The sequence below is a fragment of the Melospiza melodia genome, chromosome 20 (genome assembly GCF_035770615.1).
Source record: "Melospiza melodia melodia isolate bMelMel2 chromosome 20, bMelMel2.pri, whole genome shotgun sequence".
Taxonomy (NCBI): Eukaryota; Metazoa; Chordata; class Aves; order Passeriformes; family Passerellidae; genus Melospiza; species Melospiza melodia.
Window position 1 is genome coordinate 2,914,515 of NC_086213.1, and position 19,606 is coordinate 2,934,120.

Below are 19,606 nucleotides of genomic sequence, written 5' to 3' on the forward strand. Positions count from 1 at the left end.
GGACAGCCGTGGAGCCGCCGGGGACGTGGGCTGAGCAGCGGGACGCGAGGAGGAAGAGGAGGAGTGGGTGTCTCGGGGCCAGCGCCGTGGCTGCGCGTCCCCATCGCCGTCCTCGAGCCGACGCAGTCCTGGTGGCTTTCTGGAGCCCGAGCCCTGCCAGCAGCCCCGCGGGGAGGAGGAGGAAGGGCCGCGGAGGCCGCGCCGGGTGATGGATGGCCCCAGCGGGAGCGGCCCCGGGCGGCGCGGGGAGCTCGGGGAGCCGGCTGGCAGCGCCCGCCCCTGCAGAGCCCCGCAGCGCCGGCCCCGCTGAGCCCCGCGGCAGCGTCCGGAGGGGCCCCGGGTGAGCCCCGCGTCCCCCAGAGCCGCGGTGGCCCGGGCATGGCGCGGCCCGGCCCGGGGGCCATGCTGGCCTCGGGGGGCCTGGGCTTCCCCCCGCAGAACGTGGCCCGCGTGGTGGTGTGGGAGTGGCTGAACGAGCACGGGCGCTGGCGGCCCTACTCGGCCGCCGTGTGCCACCACATCGAGAACGTGCTCAAGGAGGACGCGCGCGGCAGCGTGGTGCTGGGACAGGTCGATGTCCAGCTGGCGCCCTACGTCATCGACCTCCAGTCCATGCATCAGTTCCGGCAGGACACGGGTAAGGGGTTGGCGTCGGGCCAGGGACATCCGGCCACCCGTCCGTCCTTCCATCTGTCCGTCCGTCCGTGCAGCCATCCATCCATGCAGCCTTCACTCTTCCCTCTGTGTCCATCCATCATCCATCCATCCATCCATCCATCCATCCATCCATCCATCCATCCATCCATCCATCATCCATCCATCCATCCATCCATCCATCCATCCATCCATCCATCCATCATCCATCCATCATCCATCCATCCATCATCCATCCATCCATCATCCATCCATCCATCCATCCATCCATCCATCCATCCATCCATCCATCCATCCATCATCCATCCATCCATCATCCATCCATCCATCCATCATCCATCCATCCATCCATCCACCCACCCTCCATCCATCCATCCATCCATCCATCCATCCATCCATCCATCCATCCATCATCCATCCATCCATCCATCCATCCATCCATCCATCCATCCATCATCCATCCATCATCCATCCATCCATCATCCATCCATCCATCATCCATCCATCCATCCATCCATCCATCCATCCATCCATCCATCCATCCATCCATCATCCATCCATCCATCATCCATCCATCCATCCATCATCCATCCATCCATCCATCCACCCACCCTCCATCCATCCATCCATCCATCCATCCATCCATCCATCCATCCATCCATCCATCCATCCATCCACTGGCACATCCTTCCCTCCCTCCTCCCTCTGTCCTTCCATCCCACCATATTTCCATCTGTTCTTCCATCTTTCCCTCCTTCCTTCCATCCATCCCTTCATCCCTCCCCTGTTCCTGTGTGTATCTGTCTGTCTGTTGTTCCATTCATCCGTGAATCTGTCACTTCATGTCTGTTTGTCTGTCATTCCATCCATCCATCCATCCATCCATCCATCCATCCATCCATCCATCCATCCATCCATCATCCATATCCATCCATCTTCCCCTTGCTCCTTCAGTGTATCTCTGCTTATTCATCCATTGTTTAATTCCTTCCTTCCTTCCTTCCTTCCTTCCTTCCTTCCTTCCTTCCTTCCTTCCTTCCTTCCTTCCTTCCTTCCTTCCTTCCTTCCTTCCTTCCTTCCTTCCTTCCTTCCTTCCTTCCTTCCTTCCTTCCTTCCTTCCTTCCTTCCTTCCTTCCTTCCTTCCTTCCTTCCCTGTGTATCTCCGCTTGTCTGTCCCTTCATTCCTGCATCCCTCCATCCCTCCATCCATCTGTCCATCCATCTGTTCCCTCCCTCTCCAGGGCTCCAGTGCCCCCATGGGCCCCTCCAGGCTCCTCCATCCCTTTCCTTTCCCATCCATCACAGATCCCCATCCCTGAGGGACCTGTCCCCACATCCCTGCACGTCCTGTCCCCTCCGTGGATGCTGTGCCGTGTCCCCTTGTCCCGCTGTCCCCTCCTGGTCCCCTCCGAGCTGCTCCATGCCCAGGGCAGTGGGGAGGCCCTGGGAGCAGCGCTGGGCACTGGGATGGCTGCAGCTCTGCTGGTTGGTGCTGCTGCAGCGCATCCAGGCCAGGAATCCCGTGGGAAATCAGAGCTGATCCCACACTGGGACCGAGCCCAGACCCCATTAAACGTGTCCCTGTCACGGTGTGACCCATTAAACAGCACGTGCTGGCTGTGCCGTGGGGGATGTGCTGTCCTGGGTGCCCATCCCTGCATCCCTGCCCAGGGCAGGATCCAATCCAGGCCAGGCAGAGCGGGCAGGGGACCTGCCACACCTCAGGTGACACCCCCTGTACCTGCCTGGGGACACCCATAGCAGGACCCCCGTGGTCGTGACACCTCTCCTGGCCACTGATGCCAGCACTCCCAGTCCCCAGGGGTGCCAGGTGGCCCCGATGTGGGGCCGGGGACTGAGATGGCAACTCAAACAGGGACGTGCCACCTGCCTCTGCCATGCAGCCTGGCTCTGAATCCATCCCCAGCTGGTCACGGACTTGGCAAAGGGCAGCTTGGCACCTGCAGCCCTGAGTCAGCGAGGACACGGCCCGACCCGGAGGGTCTGTGCTGACTCAGAGTTGCGGGAGCCACCGGGACACCCTGGCTGTCCCCGTGCCACCTCCTGCCAGCGCCTCTGACAGCAGCTGGCACCACATCCCATGGCCGCAGTGCTGGGTAACCCTCGGGACTTGTGCCCGTGGTGGGGCCGTGAATGGGTTTGGAGTGACAAAACAACTCCTGCCAGGATGTCCCTGGTACCACAGTCCTTGGCCAGCAGGATTTGGGGACAGGGATGCTGAGAGAGGGACCTCGATGTCCCCAGGGGTGTCATGGCAGGGCACACAGCCATTGTCCCCAGCGCTGTGTCCGTCTTTATCCATCGTCCCTCCCCAGGGTTTGGACAATGCCACCAGCTCGTGGTGCTTGGGGACAAGAGGGTCCCCTGAGCTGAGCCGAGGGTGCTGCTGGTGCCTGCTGTGGCATGGGAACACGGGCAGGGCTGGCAGGACATGGGGGCTCGGGGGGCTGGGCCCATGCAGTGCCTGGGGACAGAGAAACCCAGAGACGAGCAAAATGAGGTGACCCCGTTCTGAGAGCGGGGACGTGCGGCCCCCCCGGTGGCCCTGGGGACACTGGCTTGGCCCCGTGGCTCTGGCATGGCTGGCAGAGGGGGCTGGGACAGCTGGGGACAGCTGGTGGCCCTTGGGGACTGGGAGCTGTGTGTGCCAAGGGGATTTGGGATGGTCCTTCATCCTCTGGGGGAGGCGGGATGTGAGGGGCATTTTGTGGGATTTGGGATGTAGGATGTGAGGGGCAGGGGGATGTGGGATTTACCATGGGCATGTGGGATTTGGGATGTAGGATGTGAGGGGCAGGGGGATGTGGGATGTGGGATGTAGGATGTGAGGGGCAGGGGGATGTGGGGTTTGGGATGGAGATGTGGGATTTGGGATGTAGGATGTGAGGGGCAGGGGGATGTGGATTTACCATGGGGGCGTGGGATTTGGGATGTAGGATGTGAGGGGCAGGGGGATGTGGGGTTTGGGATGGAGATGTGAGGGGCAGGGAGGTGTGGGATGCGTTTGCAAGGACCAGTGGGTCCGGGATGTGTTTATGGGTGGGATGTGGGATTTGGACAAGAGTGAGCAGCGGGATGGGGGACATTGAGGCAAGGAGGCCGGGCTGGGAACTGGGGTGGGATACAGGACATGGATGCGGGGGGATGTGGAGGGCAGTGGGGTTGGAGGGCAGTGGGGTGTGGGATTAGAGGGGAGTGGGCAGTGTGGTGTGGGTGGCCTGGAGCAGCAGCGGGATGTGAGATTTGGATTTGGGATTTGGGATTTGGGATGTGGATGTGGGCAGGGCGGGCCGCAGGGCCCCCCCGCTCCCCTCCGGGCCCCGGCGGAGCTGCCTCAGCACACGGCCGCGGCTGGGCCTGCCTCTGCTGCCTGCTGCGGCCGGTGATTAATGACCCTTAATTAGCGCCGCTAATCGAGCTGGGCAAACGCTGCCGGCCGGGGGATATGACAGGCCCCCGTGCCGGGGGGCACCCGAGGAGCGGCTGCGATGCTTCCCCCATTGCAGAGCTCCGGAGGGGCTGAGGGGTCCAGCTCCATCCCAAACGAGCGGCGAGGGGCTGGGATTTGGGACAATCCCTGTCTGTGTCACTGCAGAGCCAGCAGCTGTCAGGAAACCTCTCCTGACCGGGAAATGCTTCCCCTGGCCCGGGATTGGCCACGGGGATGGGAGGGTGGGGAAGGGCTTGGACCAGAGGGATGGAAAAAAGCTGGGAAAAGCACAAGGATTTGTTGGATTATGCCCTTTTCTGGCCCAGAGATGGGGCAACTGAGAGGCTTTAAAAAAAAAACCTTTATTCTGTTTTCAGTCTCATGTGATGGATGATAGAATTCTCTACAAATTTTGAATTCTCACCTCGGAGAATTCTCTGCAAATCCATTTTCCACATTGGCTGAGCAGCATTGCCCTTCCCAGGACGTGCACGAGGATGATCCTGAGGGGTTTGAGTCTCTGTCCAGGTGGCAGTCCAAGTCACTGTCCCCAATGGTGGGACGAGGGTTGGATTTATCCCCAAGGAAGCACTTTTGGGGTGCAAAATGGGGATTTTAGCGAAGGGGCAGAGTGGCTGTTGCACCCCAAGGCGCCCTGTACCCGATTCCCTGCGGGATGCCGGGCTGGGAGCTGGACACAGCGATGTCTGAAGGTCCCCCCGGTGGTGTCACCCCATGTTTGTGTCCCCAGGGACCATGCGCCCCGTCCGCAGGAACTTCTACGACCCCTCTCAGCTCCGGGCAAGGGAATCGTGTGGGAGTGGAGAACGACAACAACTCCTGGACCCCCCTACGACATGGACATCTGCATCACCATCCAGAACGCCTACGAGAAGCAGCACCCCTGGCTGGACCTCTCCTCCCTGGGCTTCTGCTACTCATCTACTTCAGCAGCATGTCCAAATGAACCGGGCAGACGCAGCGCAAGCGGCGGCTGCGGCGCCGCATGGACCTGGCCTACCCGCTCACCATGGGCTCCATCCCCAAGTCCCAGTCGTGGCCCGTGGGCCCCAGCACGGGCACCCCGTCCTGCTCGTGCCCCCAGTGCCTGCTGGTCAACAGCACCCGCGCGGCCTCCAACGCCATCCTGGCGTCCCAGCGCCGCAAGCTCTACCCGGGCACCGTGCGGCAGAGCAGCACCTTCGCCGGGACAGCGCTGTGGCCCGCGGGGACCGCGACGCCGGCCGTGGTGGCGGCCAAGGGGGGAAGGGCTGCGGGGTGGCCGCAGCGGGGTTCGGCCCCGGGCAGGGCGTGCCCAGCGCGGCGCTGCCCGGCCTCAACAACCTCAACCGGCCCGGCACGCAGCGAGGGGCCGGGCTGGGCGCCAGGGCTGCCGTGCCCCCCGGGTAAGATGGGTGGGGAGGGGACAAGAGGGGTGTCACAGAGGCGGGGATGGGCACACAGAGGGGTTAAAGGGGGGGTGATGGGGGTGCCTCGGACTCGGCTGTCACCTTGCAGGCAACCCCAGAGCTTGTGGTGCTGCGTCACCTCCCTGGGTGGTGCTGGTGGTGCTGGGATCTGTGCGGAGGGGATGTGGTGATCCCTGCCGTGCTGTGCCAGGCCATGCCACGCTATACGTGGCAGCTGAAGCACGTGGAGGGCCTGGCCCCAGGGGAATGGCGTCCCTAAGGCCAGCGTGGGCTGAGTGACCCGGCTCCTGGTCCGATGGTACCAGGCAGGTCCCTGGGAAGGCACAGCTGTGGGGAGAGGCACAGCCCCCGGTGTTCCTTGGTGTCCTCTTCCGTGCTGGGAATGATTCACCAGGGGGTCCAGGGTGGGCGAGCAGAGCCCTGGAATTGTGTCCTGGTGGCTGTCCCTGTCCCTGTCCCTGTCCTGGCACCCACATCTCCATGGCTGTGCCCCATGGTGGGTTGGCCTGGTGTCCCCTCGGGGCTGGCAGCACTAGGCTGGGGGGGGACAGGTGGCTTCTCTGAGCCCCCAGCAGCTCCTGGCACATTTCCTTCCCCTGCTGACGTCCTGCTGCCACTCCTGTGTGCTGGGCTGTCCTTGTCCCTGTCCCCATCGCTGTCCCTGTCCTGGCACACAGCTATGGACAGGGAGGAGGGGCTGGGCCTTGGTGTGGGTACAGGAGCTTTGGGAATGAGGGAAAACGCCCTCGGTGTGGGGCTGAGCACTGCTGAACTCATCCCCTGTGATACTCCCTCCCTTCCCTTCCCTTCCCTTCCCTTCCCTTCCCTTCCCTTCCCTTCCCTCTTCCCTTCCTCCCTTCCTTCCCTTCCCTTCCCTTCCTTCCCTTCCCTTCCCTTTCCCTTCCTTCCCTTCCTTCCCTTCCCTTCCCTTCCCTTCCCTTCCCTTCCCTTCCTTCCCTTCCCTTCCCTTCCCTGTCAGGATGCCCTGACAAGGTCCCCACCGTGGGTCGAGGAGGACGTGATGCCACCAGTGCCATTGGGTGCCCAGAGATGGGCAGGTGGCACTGGGTGACAGTCCACTTGGATGGCACAGCGACCCTCCAAGGTGGTGAGGGGACACCTTGCCCTGTGTCCCATGAGGAGGACACTGCCTGGGGACAGTGCCAGCAGCTCCTAGGGGACACCTTACCCCTGTGTCTGGTGGCGGGGACACTGCCTGGGGACAGTGCAGCAGCCCTAGAGGACACTGCCCTGTGTCCCAGCCTGGGGACAGTGCCAGCAGCCCCCAGGGGACACCTTGCCCTGTGTCCCTGTGGGCAGGACAGTGCTCTGGGGCCATGCCATGCGGGGAGGGGACAGTGCCATCCCTGCCGGCGCTGCTGAGCCCCTTCCTGTCCCCGTGTCCCCGCAGGGTGCCAGCGCTGCCGGTGAAGAACCTGAACGGCACCGGCCCCGTCCATCCCGCGCTCGCAGGTAAGCGGGCACCGGGTGACACCGCGGGGTGACACCCGGGGGGAGCGGGGGATGGCGCCAGGGGTGGGCAGCACGGACAGACGGACAGACGGACAGACGGACAGACGGACGCTCTCCCGGCGCAGGCATGACGGGGATCCTCATGTGCGCCGCCGGGCTGCCCGTGTGCCTGACCCGCGCCCCCAAACCCATCCTGCACCCCCCGCCCAGTCAGCAAGAGCGACATCAAACCCGTGCCCGGCGTCAACGGCATCTGCAGGAAAACCAAAAGAAGCAGCTCAAGAAGAGTAAGGAGCCGCCGATGTCCCTGCGGGGTCGGGGGACGCGGAGGGGGCAGTGAGAACCCCCGGGGTTTGCTGGGTGGTGCCCTCGCCGCTCTGTGCCACGCGCGTGGCGGGGGTGGCAGGGCTGTCCCCGTGCCGTGGCAGGGGGTGGTGGCACTGATGGCACTGCCCCCAGGTAAGACCCCCGAGGACGTGGTGCGCCGCTACATCCAGAGGTGAAGAACCCCCCGGATGAGGTGAGCGGGGGGCTCGGGGAGGGCCGGGGGTGTCCCCTCCTCGTCCCCCCGGGGTGCTGATGGCGCTGCCGGCAGGATTGCACCATCTGCATGGAGCGGTCTGGTCACCTCCTCCGGCTACGAGGGCGTGCTGAGCCCCAGGGGCATCAAGCCCGAGCTGGTGGGCAAGCTGGGCAAGTGCGGGCACATGTACCACCTGCTGTGCCTGCTGGCCATGTACAACAACGGCAACAAGGTCAGAGCAACCCCACTCAGGGGCTGCCGAACTCGGGGGGGCTGGGTGGGTACTGGCAGTTCCAGGTGGGCGCTGGGTGGGTGTCAGGGGTGCTGGAGGGGGCTGGATGGGTTGTTGGATGGGTACTGGGGAGCGTTGAATGGGTTCTGGGTGGGTACTGGGTGCTGGGGAGTGCTGGGTGGGATCCAGGTGGGTGCCGGGGAGGTCCAGGTGGCTGTTGGGTGGGTGCTGGGTGAGTCCAGGTGGGTGCTGAGAGGTGCTGGGTGGGTCCAGGTGGCTGTTGGGTGGGTGCTGGGTGAGTCCAGGTGGGTGCTGAGAGGTGCTGGGTGGGTCCAGGTGGGTGTTAGGTGGGTGTTGGGGCGGTGTCAGGGGTGCTGGGTGGGTGTTGGGGGGGGCCGGGGGGTTGTTGGTTGGGAAGTGTTGGTACTGGTTGTTGGTACTGGAAGTGTTGAACGGGTTCTGGGTGGGTACTGGATGTTGGGGAGTCTGGAGGGGTCCGGGTGGGTGTTGGGTGGGTGCTGGGCAGTTCTAGGTGGGTGCTGAGAGGTGCTGGGTGGGTGTTGGGTGGGTGCTGGGTGTTGGGAGTGCTGGGTGGGGTCCAGGTGGGTGCTGGGTGGGTCCAGGTGGGTCTTAGAGGAGGCTGGGCAGTTCCAGGTGGGTGTTGGGTGGGTGCTGGGTGCGTGTCAGGGGTGCTGGATGGGTATTGGAGGGACTGAGGGGATTCAGGTGGGTGCTGGGTGTGTGTTGGGGGAGCCTGTGGGGCTGTTGGTGAGTACTGGGGAATGTTGAATGGGTTCTGGGCGGGTACTGGGTGTTGGGGAGTGCTGAGGGGTCCAGATGGGTGCTGGGTGGGTGTTGGGTGGCTGTCAGGGGTGCTGGGTGGGTGTTGGAGGGGCTGAGGGTTCCAGGTGGGGTGCTGGGTGGGTGTTGAATGGGTTCTGGGTGGGTACTGGGTGTTGGGGAGTGCTGAGGGGGTGCAGGTGGGTGCTGGGTGGCTGTGAGGGGTTCAGGCTGGGTGCTGGGGAGTTCTGAATGTTCCAGCTAAGTGCTGGCTGGGTGCTGGGTGGGTTCGGGGAGGTTGAGTGGGTGCTGGAATGGGTGTGGGCATTGGGTGCGGTGATGGGTGGGTGCTGGGCAGTTCCAGGTGGGTGCTGGGTGGGTATTGAGTGGGTTTTGGGTGGTTCAGGTGGGTTCTGGGTGGGTGTTGGGGAGTGCTGGGGGGTCCAGGTGGTGCTGGGTGGGTGCTGGGTGGTCCAGCTGTTGCTGGGTGGGTGCCAGGTGGGTGCCACCCCTGAGCCCCCGCGGTGCCCCCAGGACGGCAGCCTGCAGTGCCCCACCTGCAAGGCCATTTACGGGGAGAAGACGGGCACGCAGCCCCCCGGGAAGATGGAGTTCACCTCATCCCCCACTCCCTCCCGGGATACACCGACTCCAAAACCATCCGGATCGTCTACGACATCCCCACCGGCATCCAGGTGAGGGGGGACCTCGGTGGGGTGGTGACCCCGTGTCCCTGTGACCTTGTGTCCCTGTGTCCCTGTGTCCCCGTGTCCCCACTCACCTCCTGTCCCCACACCCACCCAGGGCCCGGAGCATCCCAACCCCGGCAAGAAATTCACGGCACGAGGCTTCCCACGGCACTGCTACCTGCCCGACAACGAGAAGGGCAGGAAGGAGGGGTGGGGTGGGGTGGGGTGGGATGGGATGGGATGGGATGGGATGGGATGGGATGGGATGGGATGGGGAGAGAAAGAATAGCAGGGATGGAATGAAAGAATAGCCCAGAATGGGAAAGAATGGGAAAGGATGGGGTGGAAGGAGGATGGATGGGACGAGGAGTGGGATGGGGAAGGGAAGGGAAGGGAAGGGAAGGGAAGGAAGGGAAGGGAAGAGGAAGGGAAGGGAAGGGAAGGGAAGGGAAGGGAAGGGAAGGGAAGGGAAGGGAAGGGAAGGGAAGGAAGGGAAGGGATGGTGTGGGATAGGATGGGAAGGGATGGGATGGATTGGGATGGAATGAGAAGAGAAAGATTGGAATGAGATGGAAAGAGAAAGAATGGGGACCATAGAATGGGAAGGGATGGGTGGGATGGAAAGAGAATGCATGGGATGGGACGGGATGGGACGGGATGGGATGGGATGGGATGGGATGGGATGGGGATGGGATGGGGATGGGGACGAGAAAGCATAGCAGGGATGGAAAAAGATAGGATGGCACAAAATGGGAAGGGAAGGAGTGGAAGGAGGATGGATGGGATGGGGGAATGGGATTGGGTGGGGAAGGAAAGGGATGGGATGGGTGGGATGGGATGGGAACAGAAAGAATTGGGAGAATAGATTAGGAAGGAATGGGGTGGGATGGAAGGTGGATGGATGGGATGGGAAGGAATGGGATGGGGTGAGGAAGAAAAGGGGTGGGATAGGATAGGATAGGATAGGATAGGATAGGATAGGATAGGATAGGATAGGATAGGATAGGATAGGATAGGATAGGATAGGATAGGATAGGATAGGATAGGATAGGATAGGATAGGATGGGAAGGGATGGGGTGGGGTGGGGTGGTATGGGATGGGGAGAGAAAGAATAGCAGGGATGGAATGAAAGAATAGCCCAGAATGGGAAAGAATGGGAAAGGATGGGGTGGAAGGAGGATGGATGGGATGAGGAGTGGGATGGGGAAGGGAAGGGAAGGGAAGGGAAGGGAAGGGAAGGGAAGGGAAGGGAAGGGAAGGGAAGGGAAGGGAAGGGAAGGGAAGGGATGGGATGGTGTGGGATAGGATGGGAAGGGATGGGATGGATTGGGATGGAATGAGAAGAGAAAGATTGGAATGAGATGGAAAGAGAAAGAATGGGGACCATAGAATGGGAAGGGATGGGTGGGATGGAAAGAGAATGCATGGGATGGGATGGGATGGGATGGGATGGGATGGGATGGGATGGGATGGGATGGGATGGGATGGGATGGGGTGGGATGGGATGGGAAGGGATGGGATGGGATGGGATGGGATGGGATGGGATGGGATGGGATGGGATGGGATGGGATGGGATGGGATGGGATGGGATGGGATGGGAAGGCTGCAACTGCACTGGGGTGGGATGGGGGGTACTACAAGGAAGGGTGACATCCTGTGGGCACCGTGCTGGGGTTGAATCCCACCCTGTTGGGGCTGGGGCTGTGCTGTGCCAGGGGAGGAGGTACTGGGGTTGCCTTGGGGCTGTGCCACTCCATGCCAGGCTGGGTGGGGTTGCTGTGGGTCTATGCCAGTCCATGCCAGGCTGGGTGGGGTTGCCTTGGGGCTGTGCCAGTCCATGCCAGGCCATACCAGGGGTGCTGGGTGGGTGAGCCCTGGCCGTGCCCGCCGCAGGTGCTGAAGCTGCTGATCGTGGCCTGGGACCGGCGGCTCATCTTCACCATCGGCACCTCCAACACCACGGGCGAGTCGGACACGGTGGTGTGGAACGAGATCCACCACAAGACCGAGTTCGGCTCCAACCTGACGGGGCACGGCTACCCCGACCCCAACTACCTGGACAACGTGCTGGCCGAGCTGCTGGCCCAGGGCGTGTCCGAGGCCACGCTGAAGGACTGAGCCGGGCCGGGGCCGCCCTGGCCCCGTGTCCCGCCCGTGCCACCCGCGCCGCTTCCCGCAGCCCCGCCCGGCGGGCCCGTCCCCCGTCCCGGGCCACCCGGTGCCACCCACCGCGTGTCCCCGCGTGCGTCCGTCCGTCCGTCTGTCTGTCCGCCCGTCCCGGCTCGCCCCGCTCTCGTGGCGATAGCGTCGTGGTCTTTTTTCTACCCGTGGCCTCTTTGCGCGTCTGTGCCACCCGTGTCACCCGTGCGTCACCCGTGCGTCACCCGTGTCGCCCGCCGCTGCCCCAGGAGCCGCGCACAGCCGGTGCCATGTACATCTCTGTGTTACAGAATACACCCCGTGCCGGGCTGCGGCCCCGCGTCCCCTCTGTGCCCTCCCGGCTGCGCTGCGAGGGGACGCTGGGGCGCTCCGGGGCTCTGGGGACAGGGAGGGCACTTGGGGATGGCTCTGGGGACAGGGAGGGCACTTGGGGGTGGCTCTGGGGACAGGGAGGGCACTTGGGGGTGGCTCTGGGGACAGGGAGGGCACTTGGGGGTGGCTCTGGGGACAGGGAGGGCACTTGGGGGTGGCTCCGGGGTCTCGTCGCGGCGGGCAAAGGCGTCGTGGGCCGTTGGTCTCGCAGCACCTCCTGCAGCCTGTCCCCAGCGGGTCCCGCTGCACCCAGGGTGGGGTCAGTGCCACCTGCGGCACCCACCCGTGACCCTGCCAGTCCCCCTGGCACCGCCCGCGGGCATCCACCCCCGACACCCACCCGTGGTGTCCCCACAGCCCCTCCCGGTGCCCCCGTGCCGTCACATCTCACCCTGTGCCACCCCCGGACTGCGTGTGTCCCCATGTCCCCGTGTCCCCTGTCCCCGTGTATCTGCTGTCCCCTCGTGGAGGGAGCGGGAGCGGTGCCCGCAGGGCTCTGCCAGCCTGTGCCAGCCCCCACCCCGGGTGCCCATGTGTCCCCCCAGTGTCCCCAGGGCTCCCGTACCTGCCTGGCCCGGGCAGGGGGGCCCGGCCACCGCGCTGCCACCTGGCCCACTGTGATTGTGACAGGGACGGAGAGGTGTCACCTCGAGTGCCACCCCCTCCCACGACCCGAGGGTGCTCCTGGCAGCACCAGGGTGGTGGCATTGACCCAGCACCAGCCATGTCCCCTCCCTGCCCTGTGTCCCCGCTCACCCACGGTGACCAGGGCGTACAGGAAGGCCCGCACACGGGTGGCACTGGGCAGGAGGACGGCGTTCAGCGGGGCCATCCACGGCTCCTTGCCCTGCCCCAGCTGCAGCCCCAGGCTCCTGAAGCTCTGCAGAGCGTGTGCCATGCAGGGAAGGGGTGACACTGCTGTGTCCCTGCTGGTGTCACCCCCTGGGCCACCCTGGCTGCTCCCCTGGAGCCCGAGGGCTCGGGGGTTGGGAAAAGCGGAGCAGCTGGAGGGGTGATGGCACCCAAATTCTGCCCCTGTGCTGTGCCCAGCTTGTGGTGGCACAGCCTGGGGACAGGCAGGACTGGCCTCAAGTGGCACAGGAAGGAGCCAGCCCATGGTGTGTGGCACAGGGGCAGGAATGGCCCTGCCCTGCTTGGGGTCCCCATCATTCCCTGGGGTTTCTGTCCCTCCCTTTCTGGCCTCCCCATTCCTGGTGGGTTCCCATCTCTCCATAGGCTCCATGTCCCTCACAGAGGCCTCCATCCTTTCTGGGGTTTCTCCCTGAAGTCCCAAACCCTCCCTGGGCTCCCCAGCCCTCCCCACAATCCTTGTCTCTCCCAGTGATCCCCATCCCTCTGCAGGTCCCTCACCCACCCCAAGGGTCCCCATAATCCCCAAGGATCCCCATCCCTCTTCAAGGGTTCCCATCGTTCCCTGGAGTTCTCATCCCTCCTCAGACTCCCTGTCCATCCCCAGGCATCCACATTCCTCCCCAGGAGCCCCACTCTCCCTAAGGATCCCCATCCCCCCACAGTGTCTCCATCCCTCCCCAGGTCCTCCACCCTTCCCAGGGTCCTTATCCATTCCCAGGCTTCCTGGATCTCCCCAGGGTCCTTATTTCTCCCCCAGTCCCCCACCCTTCCCAAGGGTCTCCATCTCTCCCCAACGTCCCCATCCCTATCCAAGGTCCCCACGCCTCCCTGGTGTCCCCATCCCTTCCCAAGGTCCCCATCCCTCTCCCTGGTGTCCCCATCCCTCTCCAAGGTCCCCATCCCTCTCTGGTGTTCCCATTCCTTCCCAAGGGTCCCCATCCCCCTCCCTGGTGTCCCCATCTGCCTCCAATGTCCCCATCCCTCTCCAAGGTCCCCACAGCTCCCTGGTGTCCCCATCCTTTCCCACGGGTCCCCATCTCTCCCTGGCATCCCCACCCCTTCTCCAAGGTCCCCATCCCTCTCCAAGGTCCCTGTCCCTCCCCAGTGTCCCCATCCCTCCCAAGATTCCCATCTCTCCCTGGTGTCCCCATCCCTTCCAATGGGTCCCCATTCCTCCCCAGTGTGCCCACCCCTCCCTGGTGTCCCCATCCCTCCCTGGTGTCCCCATCCCTCCCTGCTATCCCCATCCCTCTCCAAGATCCCCACCCCTCCCTGGTGTCCCCTTCCCTCCCTGGTGTCCCCACCCCTCCGCGGTGTCCCTGTGCTGTCCCCACCTTGCCGGGGTCCAGCTCCACATATTTCTTCTCCTCAAAGATGCAGTTCAGGACTGGCTTCAGGACCTCGTGCAGGTAGGGCAGCCCCATCACCTGCAAGGGGTGGGAGGGCACTGTCCTTGTCCCCAGACGCCCTGCTGGGACACCATGGAGGCGTCCCTTTCCGTGCTCACCTTCATGAACTGCTCCATGGATTTGGAGGCCAGAGAGGTGGAGCGGAAGAGGGTGTTGGGATCAGCTGGAAGGGCACAGAGGCTGTGGCAAGGTGGGCACAGGGCGACATCCCAGCTGTCCCTGGTGTGCCCAACCCCAGGGACACGTGGCACCTTTCCTGCGTCTCCCTTGGTGTCCTCACTCTTTCTCCATGGCAATCTGGAGTGACCCAGGTTTGGGGTTTCTCGGGGTGGTCCTGGGCACTTATTGGTCCTGGCCAGTGGTGAGATAGTCCAGGAGGGGCACAGCTAGCCCTTGGCCCAAGAAGATCTTCACCAACTTGGTGGCCACGTCCTGCCAGCTCTCCACTGAGGTCACCTCCTCCAGGACAGCCAGAGCTGTGCCCTCGGAGGACTGTGGGGAGGGCAAGGTGGGCACAGCAGGGCCTCCACACGGGGGTGGTCACCCCAAAGTTCCCCACAGCCCCAGCACCCAGCTGGGCAGGGCAGAGGACGGGCTCGGTGAGGAGCTGGACGAGGGGCTGGTAGTGGTGGGAGGGCAGGACCGTGTCCTGCAGCAGCCTCACTGCCAGCCTCAGGGCACCCAGCTGTCCCCTGCAGTGTCACAGGGGCTCACCTGGGTCCTGTGCCCTCCATGGGGGCCACCTCGTGCTGCCCTGGTCACAACCCCCTGTCCCCTCTGCCTGCACTCACCCGTGCTGCTCGCTGGTGCTGGGGAAGGGCAGGAGATGGAACCAGCCCCTGGTGGGGCCCGGCCAGAGGGTGTCCAAGAAGAACTAGAGCTGGGGAACAGGGGCAGGGTCTGGATGGGTGAGGGGACATGTGCCAGTCCCCTGTGCTGTGCCTCCCTTGGGGGACAGCCCAGGACATGCAGGACATGTGCCAGTCCCCTGTGCTCCCTTGGGTGACAGCCCAGGACACACAGGGTTTGGATGGACGAGGGGACATGTGCCAGGCCCCTGTGCTGCACCTCCCTTGTGGGACAGCCCAGGGCACGCAGGATCTGCATGTGGCACTGCCCCCATCCCGGTGGGCTCACCCAGACCCCGCACCGGGGATGCAGAGGTGCCCCCAGCCCCATTGGGGTGTGCCCCGAGCTCCTCACCCGCCCCAGGAAGTCGTTCTTGCCCACCGTGTCCCATCCCAAAGCTCCACGCTCAGCACCCCCTCTGGCAGCTCGAACTCAGCACCTCATCCCAGCGAGGGAACCGCGTTTTCTTCGCCACCTGCGGGCACCGGCACTGATGCCCGACGGTGCCCGAGCCTCCTGGGTCCGTGCAGTAGCCGGTGCCACCCCCAGCAGCCAGCAGTGACTCACGGCTGTCTCCAGCGTGTGCCCGCAGCACGACACCCGGCCAGAGGGGTCCGAGGTGCCCGAGGCGTCCCGGGTCCCTGTGAGGACATGGGGTCAGACGGGTTTGTCCCCACCACCACGGTCCCTGCTGCCCCGTGCCAGCTCGCCTGGGCATATGGGGGGCAGCCAGCAGGTGCCAGGGGGTGCTGGGGGGGATCGTGTCCCCATTTCCAGGGAGCCCTTCCTCCTCCAGTCCCTCCTGGCTGTCCCCATGGCCACCCTGTCCCCAAGGCCATCCCGTTGCCTTGGTAGCCGCTTTGGTTGCCATGGCAGCGGGATGCTGCCTCTGCTGGCTGCTCCATCTGTCAGCTGTGTGTGCGTGTCACCGTGCGTGTGTGTCACCGCGTGTGTGTCCCTGTGCACGCTCACACGCACTTGCACGCACATCTGCACCCCCAAACCCAGACGGGCAGCCTGGGCAGTGCCTCAGTTTCCCCAAATTTTGGAACCAAAGGGCAAAAACATGGTGAGAGCCAACCATTCTGCTGGGGACAGACCCCGGTGCTCCTGTGCCCCTGTCCCCAAGCAGGGATGGCAGCACACTTCCCACTGAGCCCCCATGGCATTGTCACATGTGGCTTGGCACCGCTGATGTCCCCAGCCTGGTGCAATGAGGATCCTTCTGAGTGTGGAAAGGGGAGGACAAACCCTATGCCACCACTGTCACCATCCCCTCCTCTCCTCCCTCCCACCAAAAATGAGACCCCGTGGTGGTGGTGGCAGCCCCGGGAGCTGCCATCCCCCCACCTGGCCTCGATGAGGTGGCAGCACAGCACCCGCGGGTGGCCCTGCTCGGGGACCCCCAGCTCCAGGTGGATCTCACCCTGCACCTCCTGGTTGGGGCTCACAGGTGCCAGGCTGAGCCAGCTGTCAGTGCCTGCCGAGGGGGACAGCGTGGGCACCCCATGGTGGCAGCACGGGTCCCGCTGTCCCCCACCCCACTGTGCCCCCCTTCACCCCGCAGCTTGGCCGAGATCTGCTGGTGGCTGAGTGACACCTTGCCGATGACATCGTCCAGCCTGTGAGGGGACAGACACAGCAGGACACTGCTGGGGACCTGCCACCCCTCGGGGGGTCCCCAGTGCCCACCCTGCCCGTGCTGTCTCCCTTCCCAATGGTGTCTTCATCCAGCACATAGGCTGTGGAATCCACGGGGCAGAGGCAGCGTGATTTCCTCACCCCAAAAAGGGTTCAGGCTCTTCCACACGGTGGCTGTCCTGCCGGGATGGCAGAGGTGGCTGTCCCCCCAGGGAGGATCCCCCACTCCTGTGTGTCCCCTCCCCCTGTGGGACAGTGTCCCCGTACCCGGCCACCACCTCGTTGTCCACCTTGACCTCGCAGCAGGGATGGCTGGAGCCAGACCTGGGCAGGGGATGGGGGTGCCCAGGGTCGGGAATCCCCCCCACCCTGGGGGCCCCAAACCCTGACAGTGAGGCACTAGGGGTGAGCTGGGCTGCTCGGTCTGAGCCTGGCCCTGCATCTCTGTGTCCCTGTGTCACCCACCCGTGCGTGCCACTCTCTGTCCAGCAGCACAGCCCAGCCCAGCCCGAGTCTCTGTGACACCCCAGGGTGTCAGGATGACGCCGCTCTGGCCCTTTCCACCAGAAAGAGAATGGGATGGAGGGATGAGGGATGGATCCAGGGGCAATCCACCCGCTCGCTGCAAAGCCCCTTTCTGCTGGAGCAGCGCTGAGGGGTGCCGGCCCTGCTGGAGCCCCGAATCCCCAGGAGGTGCTTCACAAGGACTGAGACCCCGAGATGGACGAGGGACGTGACTCCAGTCTCTGTCCCTGCCATGGGACGGGAAGTGGGAGTGGTTCCCCGCGAGCCCCTTTTGCAGCCCCACCACAGCCCCAGGCTGGCTTTGGGGGCGCTGGGAGCAGCACGGGGCACCCCATCATAGTGCAGATCGCCGGCTGTGCCCAGACCCCCGCAATGGGACACCCCCCGAGGCAGGGACGCGGCTGCGCTCCCGGCTGCCCAGCCCTGGGAGCAGCTGGCGGTGCCAAGCTGGCACATCCGGAGGTGCCAGCTCCGCTGAGCCGTGTCCCGGGGCAGGAGCGGGCGGGGGTCTCCCTGCAGCCCCCGATCACCACCCCACACCCCCAAAGGCGCGGGGGTGCAGGGGCTCCCCGCCACACCTCCCGGGATGGGTCTGGGGGAAATAGGGGGGCGCTGAGCCCCCCGAGCCACTCACAGGTCCTTGGCGGGCAGGTCCTTCCCCTCCTGCACCCGGCAGCGCAGCCGGGTGGTTGTGGCCATGCCGGCGAACTTCAAACTTCGGGGTGGGCACCTGGGGGCTGCGATGGGTGCCCGGGGGTGCCCTGAGCCCCCGCGAAGCGCCGCGGGGCTGCCGGCACCGGCCCCTTCCTCCTCCTCCTCCTCCTTCTCTCCTCTTCCTCCTCGTCTGCCGTCGCTTCTCACCGCCGCTTCTTCCTCTTTCCTCTCCTCGGTGATTTTGCTGCCGCTCCGCTCCCACCTGCGCCAGGCGGGCACAGGGCGAAGGGCGAGCAGGGGGAGGTGGCACCGTGCCCATCGTGGGCGTCCCATCGCCAGCCAGCGACCGGACAGCAAAGCCACCCCCCGTCCAAGAGGCGGGGAAACTGAGGCACGGCAGAGCGGTGGCACCTGTGGTGAGGGTGACAGGGATGGGGGGCTCGGTCTGGACCCCAAAGTGCCAAAGTAGGGAGGGAGAATGGGTAAACCCTGAATTTGGGGATCAGGGGAGGAAGGAAGTGCATGGGACCCCCCAAGGGACCTCCGGGAGACCCCAGCCCTCAGAGGGGACACCCCGTGCCAAACCGGGGGGACTCCAGCAGGTCTTGGGGTGTCTGTGGGTGCAGTACCCCAATGCCACCGCTCCCTGCACCAGGGACCCTGAGCCAGAGAGGATGGGGGGCGAGGGGGGACACCCCTGGAGGGGCTGTGGAATTTGGGGTGCTGGCCAGCTGTGTCCTGCTGGCATTGTCAGGGTGGGTGTCACCCAGGGAGTGCTGGAGGGGCTCAGAGGAGGGGCGCTGGCTCTTGGGGGGCTGATGATGGGGTGCTGCTCCTTGGGGGGACAATGTGGGGCACGGAGTGATCGGGGTGCTGCTAAAGGGGGGCTTAGTGAGATCCTTGGGGGCTGCTGGGGGGGATGAATATAGGGGTGCTGATTTTTGGGGGCTGCTGAATTGGGGGGTGTCACCCAGCGGGTGCGGGGTTCTGGGGGTGTCGCTGGCAGGGGGTGTCCTCGTGTGGGTGCTGCATCCTGGGGGTGTCACTGGCGGAGGGGGTGTCCCCGTGTGGGAGCTAAGGGAGGAGGTGTCACTGGTGGGGGCTGTCACTGGTGAGGGGTTTCACTCTGTGGGTGTTGGGTCCACGAAAGGGGGATCACTGGTGGGGGCTGTCACCCTGTGTGTCCTGGGGGCTGTCACTGCCAGGGGGTGTCCTGGTGTGGGTTTGGGGGAATGTCACTGCCAAGGGGTGTCCCCGTGAAGGTGTTGGGTCCCTGAGGGTGTCACTGCCGGGTGTTGGGTCCCTGAGGGTGTCACTGCCGGGAGGTGTCCCGGTGTGTGTCACTGCCGGGAGGTGTCCCGGTGCCGGGTCCCTGAGGGTGTCCCGGTGCCCGGAGGTGTTCCGGTGTGTGTCTCTGAGGGTGTCACTGCCAGGGGATGTCCCGATGCTGAGTCCCTGAGGATGTCCCGGTGCCGGGAGGTGTCCCGGTGTGTGTCACTGCCGGGAGGTGTCCCGGTGCCGGGTCCCTGAGGATGTCCCGGTGCCGGGAGGTGTCTCGGTGCCGGGTCTCTGATGGTGTCGCGACCGGGAGCTGTCCCCGTGCTGGGTCCCTGAGGGTGTCCCTGCCGGGAGGTGTCCCGGTGTGTGTCCCTGAGGGTGTTCCTGCCGGGAGGTGTCCCGGTGTGTGTCCCTGAGGGTGTCCCGGCGTGTGTCTCTGAGGGTGTCCCCGTCAGAAGGTGTCCCGGTGTTTGTCTCTGAGGGTGTCCCCGTCAGAAGGTGTCCCGGTGTGTGTCTCTGAGGGTGTCCCGGCGTGTGTCTCTGAGGGTGTCCCTGTCAGAAGGTGTCCCGGTGTTTGTCTCTGAGGGTGTCCCTGTCAGAAGGTGTCCCGGC

At 64.5% G+C, this 19,606-nt stretch overlaps 2 protein-coding genes across 2 annotated transcripts; one reads left to right on the forward strand and one right to left on the reverse strand.

Annotated features, from left to right (window-relative positions):
- Positions 1 to 312: 312 nt before the first annotated feature.
- Positions 313 to 11,719, forward strand: DTX1 (deltex E3 ubiquitin ligase 1). Its single transcript, XM_063173269.1, is given in 17 exon segments — positions 313 to 637; positions 4,857 to 4,892; positions 4,895 to 5,041; positions 5,044 to 5,411; positions 5,414 to 5,511; positions 6,947 to 7,008; positions 7,134 to 7,213; positions 7,215 to 7,272; positions 7,275 to 7,295; positions 7,468 to 7,503; positions 7,506 to 7,528; positions 7,604 to 7,627; positions 7,629 to 7,763; positions 9,078 to 9,153; positions 9,156 to 9,238; positions 9,348 to 9,435; positions 11,125 to 11,719. Coding segments are annotated over 17 exon segments (1,821 nt in total). The 5' UTR covers positions 313 to 378; the 3' UTR covers positions 11,352 to 11,719.
- Positions 11,720 to 12,366: 647 nt separating this feature from the next.
- On the reverse strand, positions 12,367 to 17,830 carry LOC134427537 (rasGAP-activating-like protein 1). The gene is given in 17 exon segments (XM_063173467.1): positions 12,367 to 12,729; positions 13,973 to 14,065; positions 14,146 to 14,210; positions 14,404 to 14,530; positions 14,607 to 14,739; positions 14,839 to 14,927; positions 15,251 to 15,288; positions 15,291 to 15,332; positions 15,335 to 15,371; positions 15,464 to 15,537; positions 15,826 to 15,886; positions 16,192 to 16,376; positions 16,457 to 16,515; positions 16,608 to 16,637; positions 16,639 to 16,716; positions 16,805 to 16,861; positions 17,697 to 17,830. Coding segments are annotated over 17 exon segments (1,554 nt in total). The 5' UTR covers positions 17,762 to 17,830; the 3' UTR covers positions 12,367 to 12,408.
- Positions 17,831 to 19,606: the final 1,776 nt, after the last annotated feature.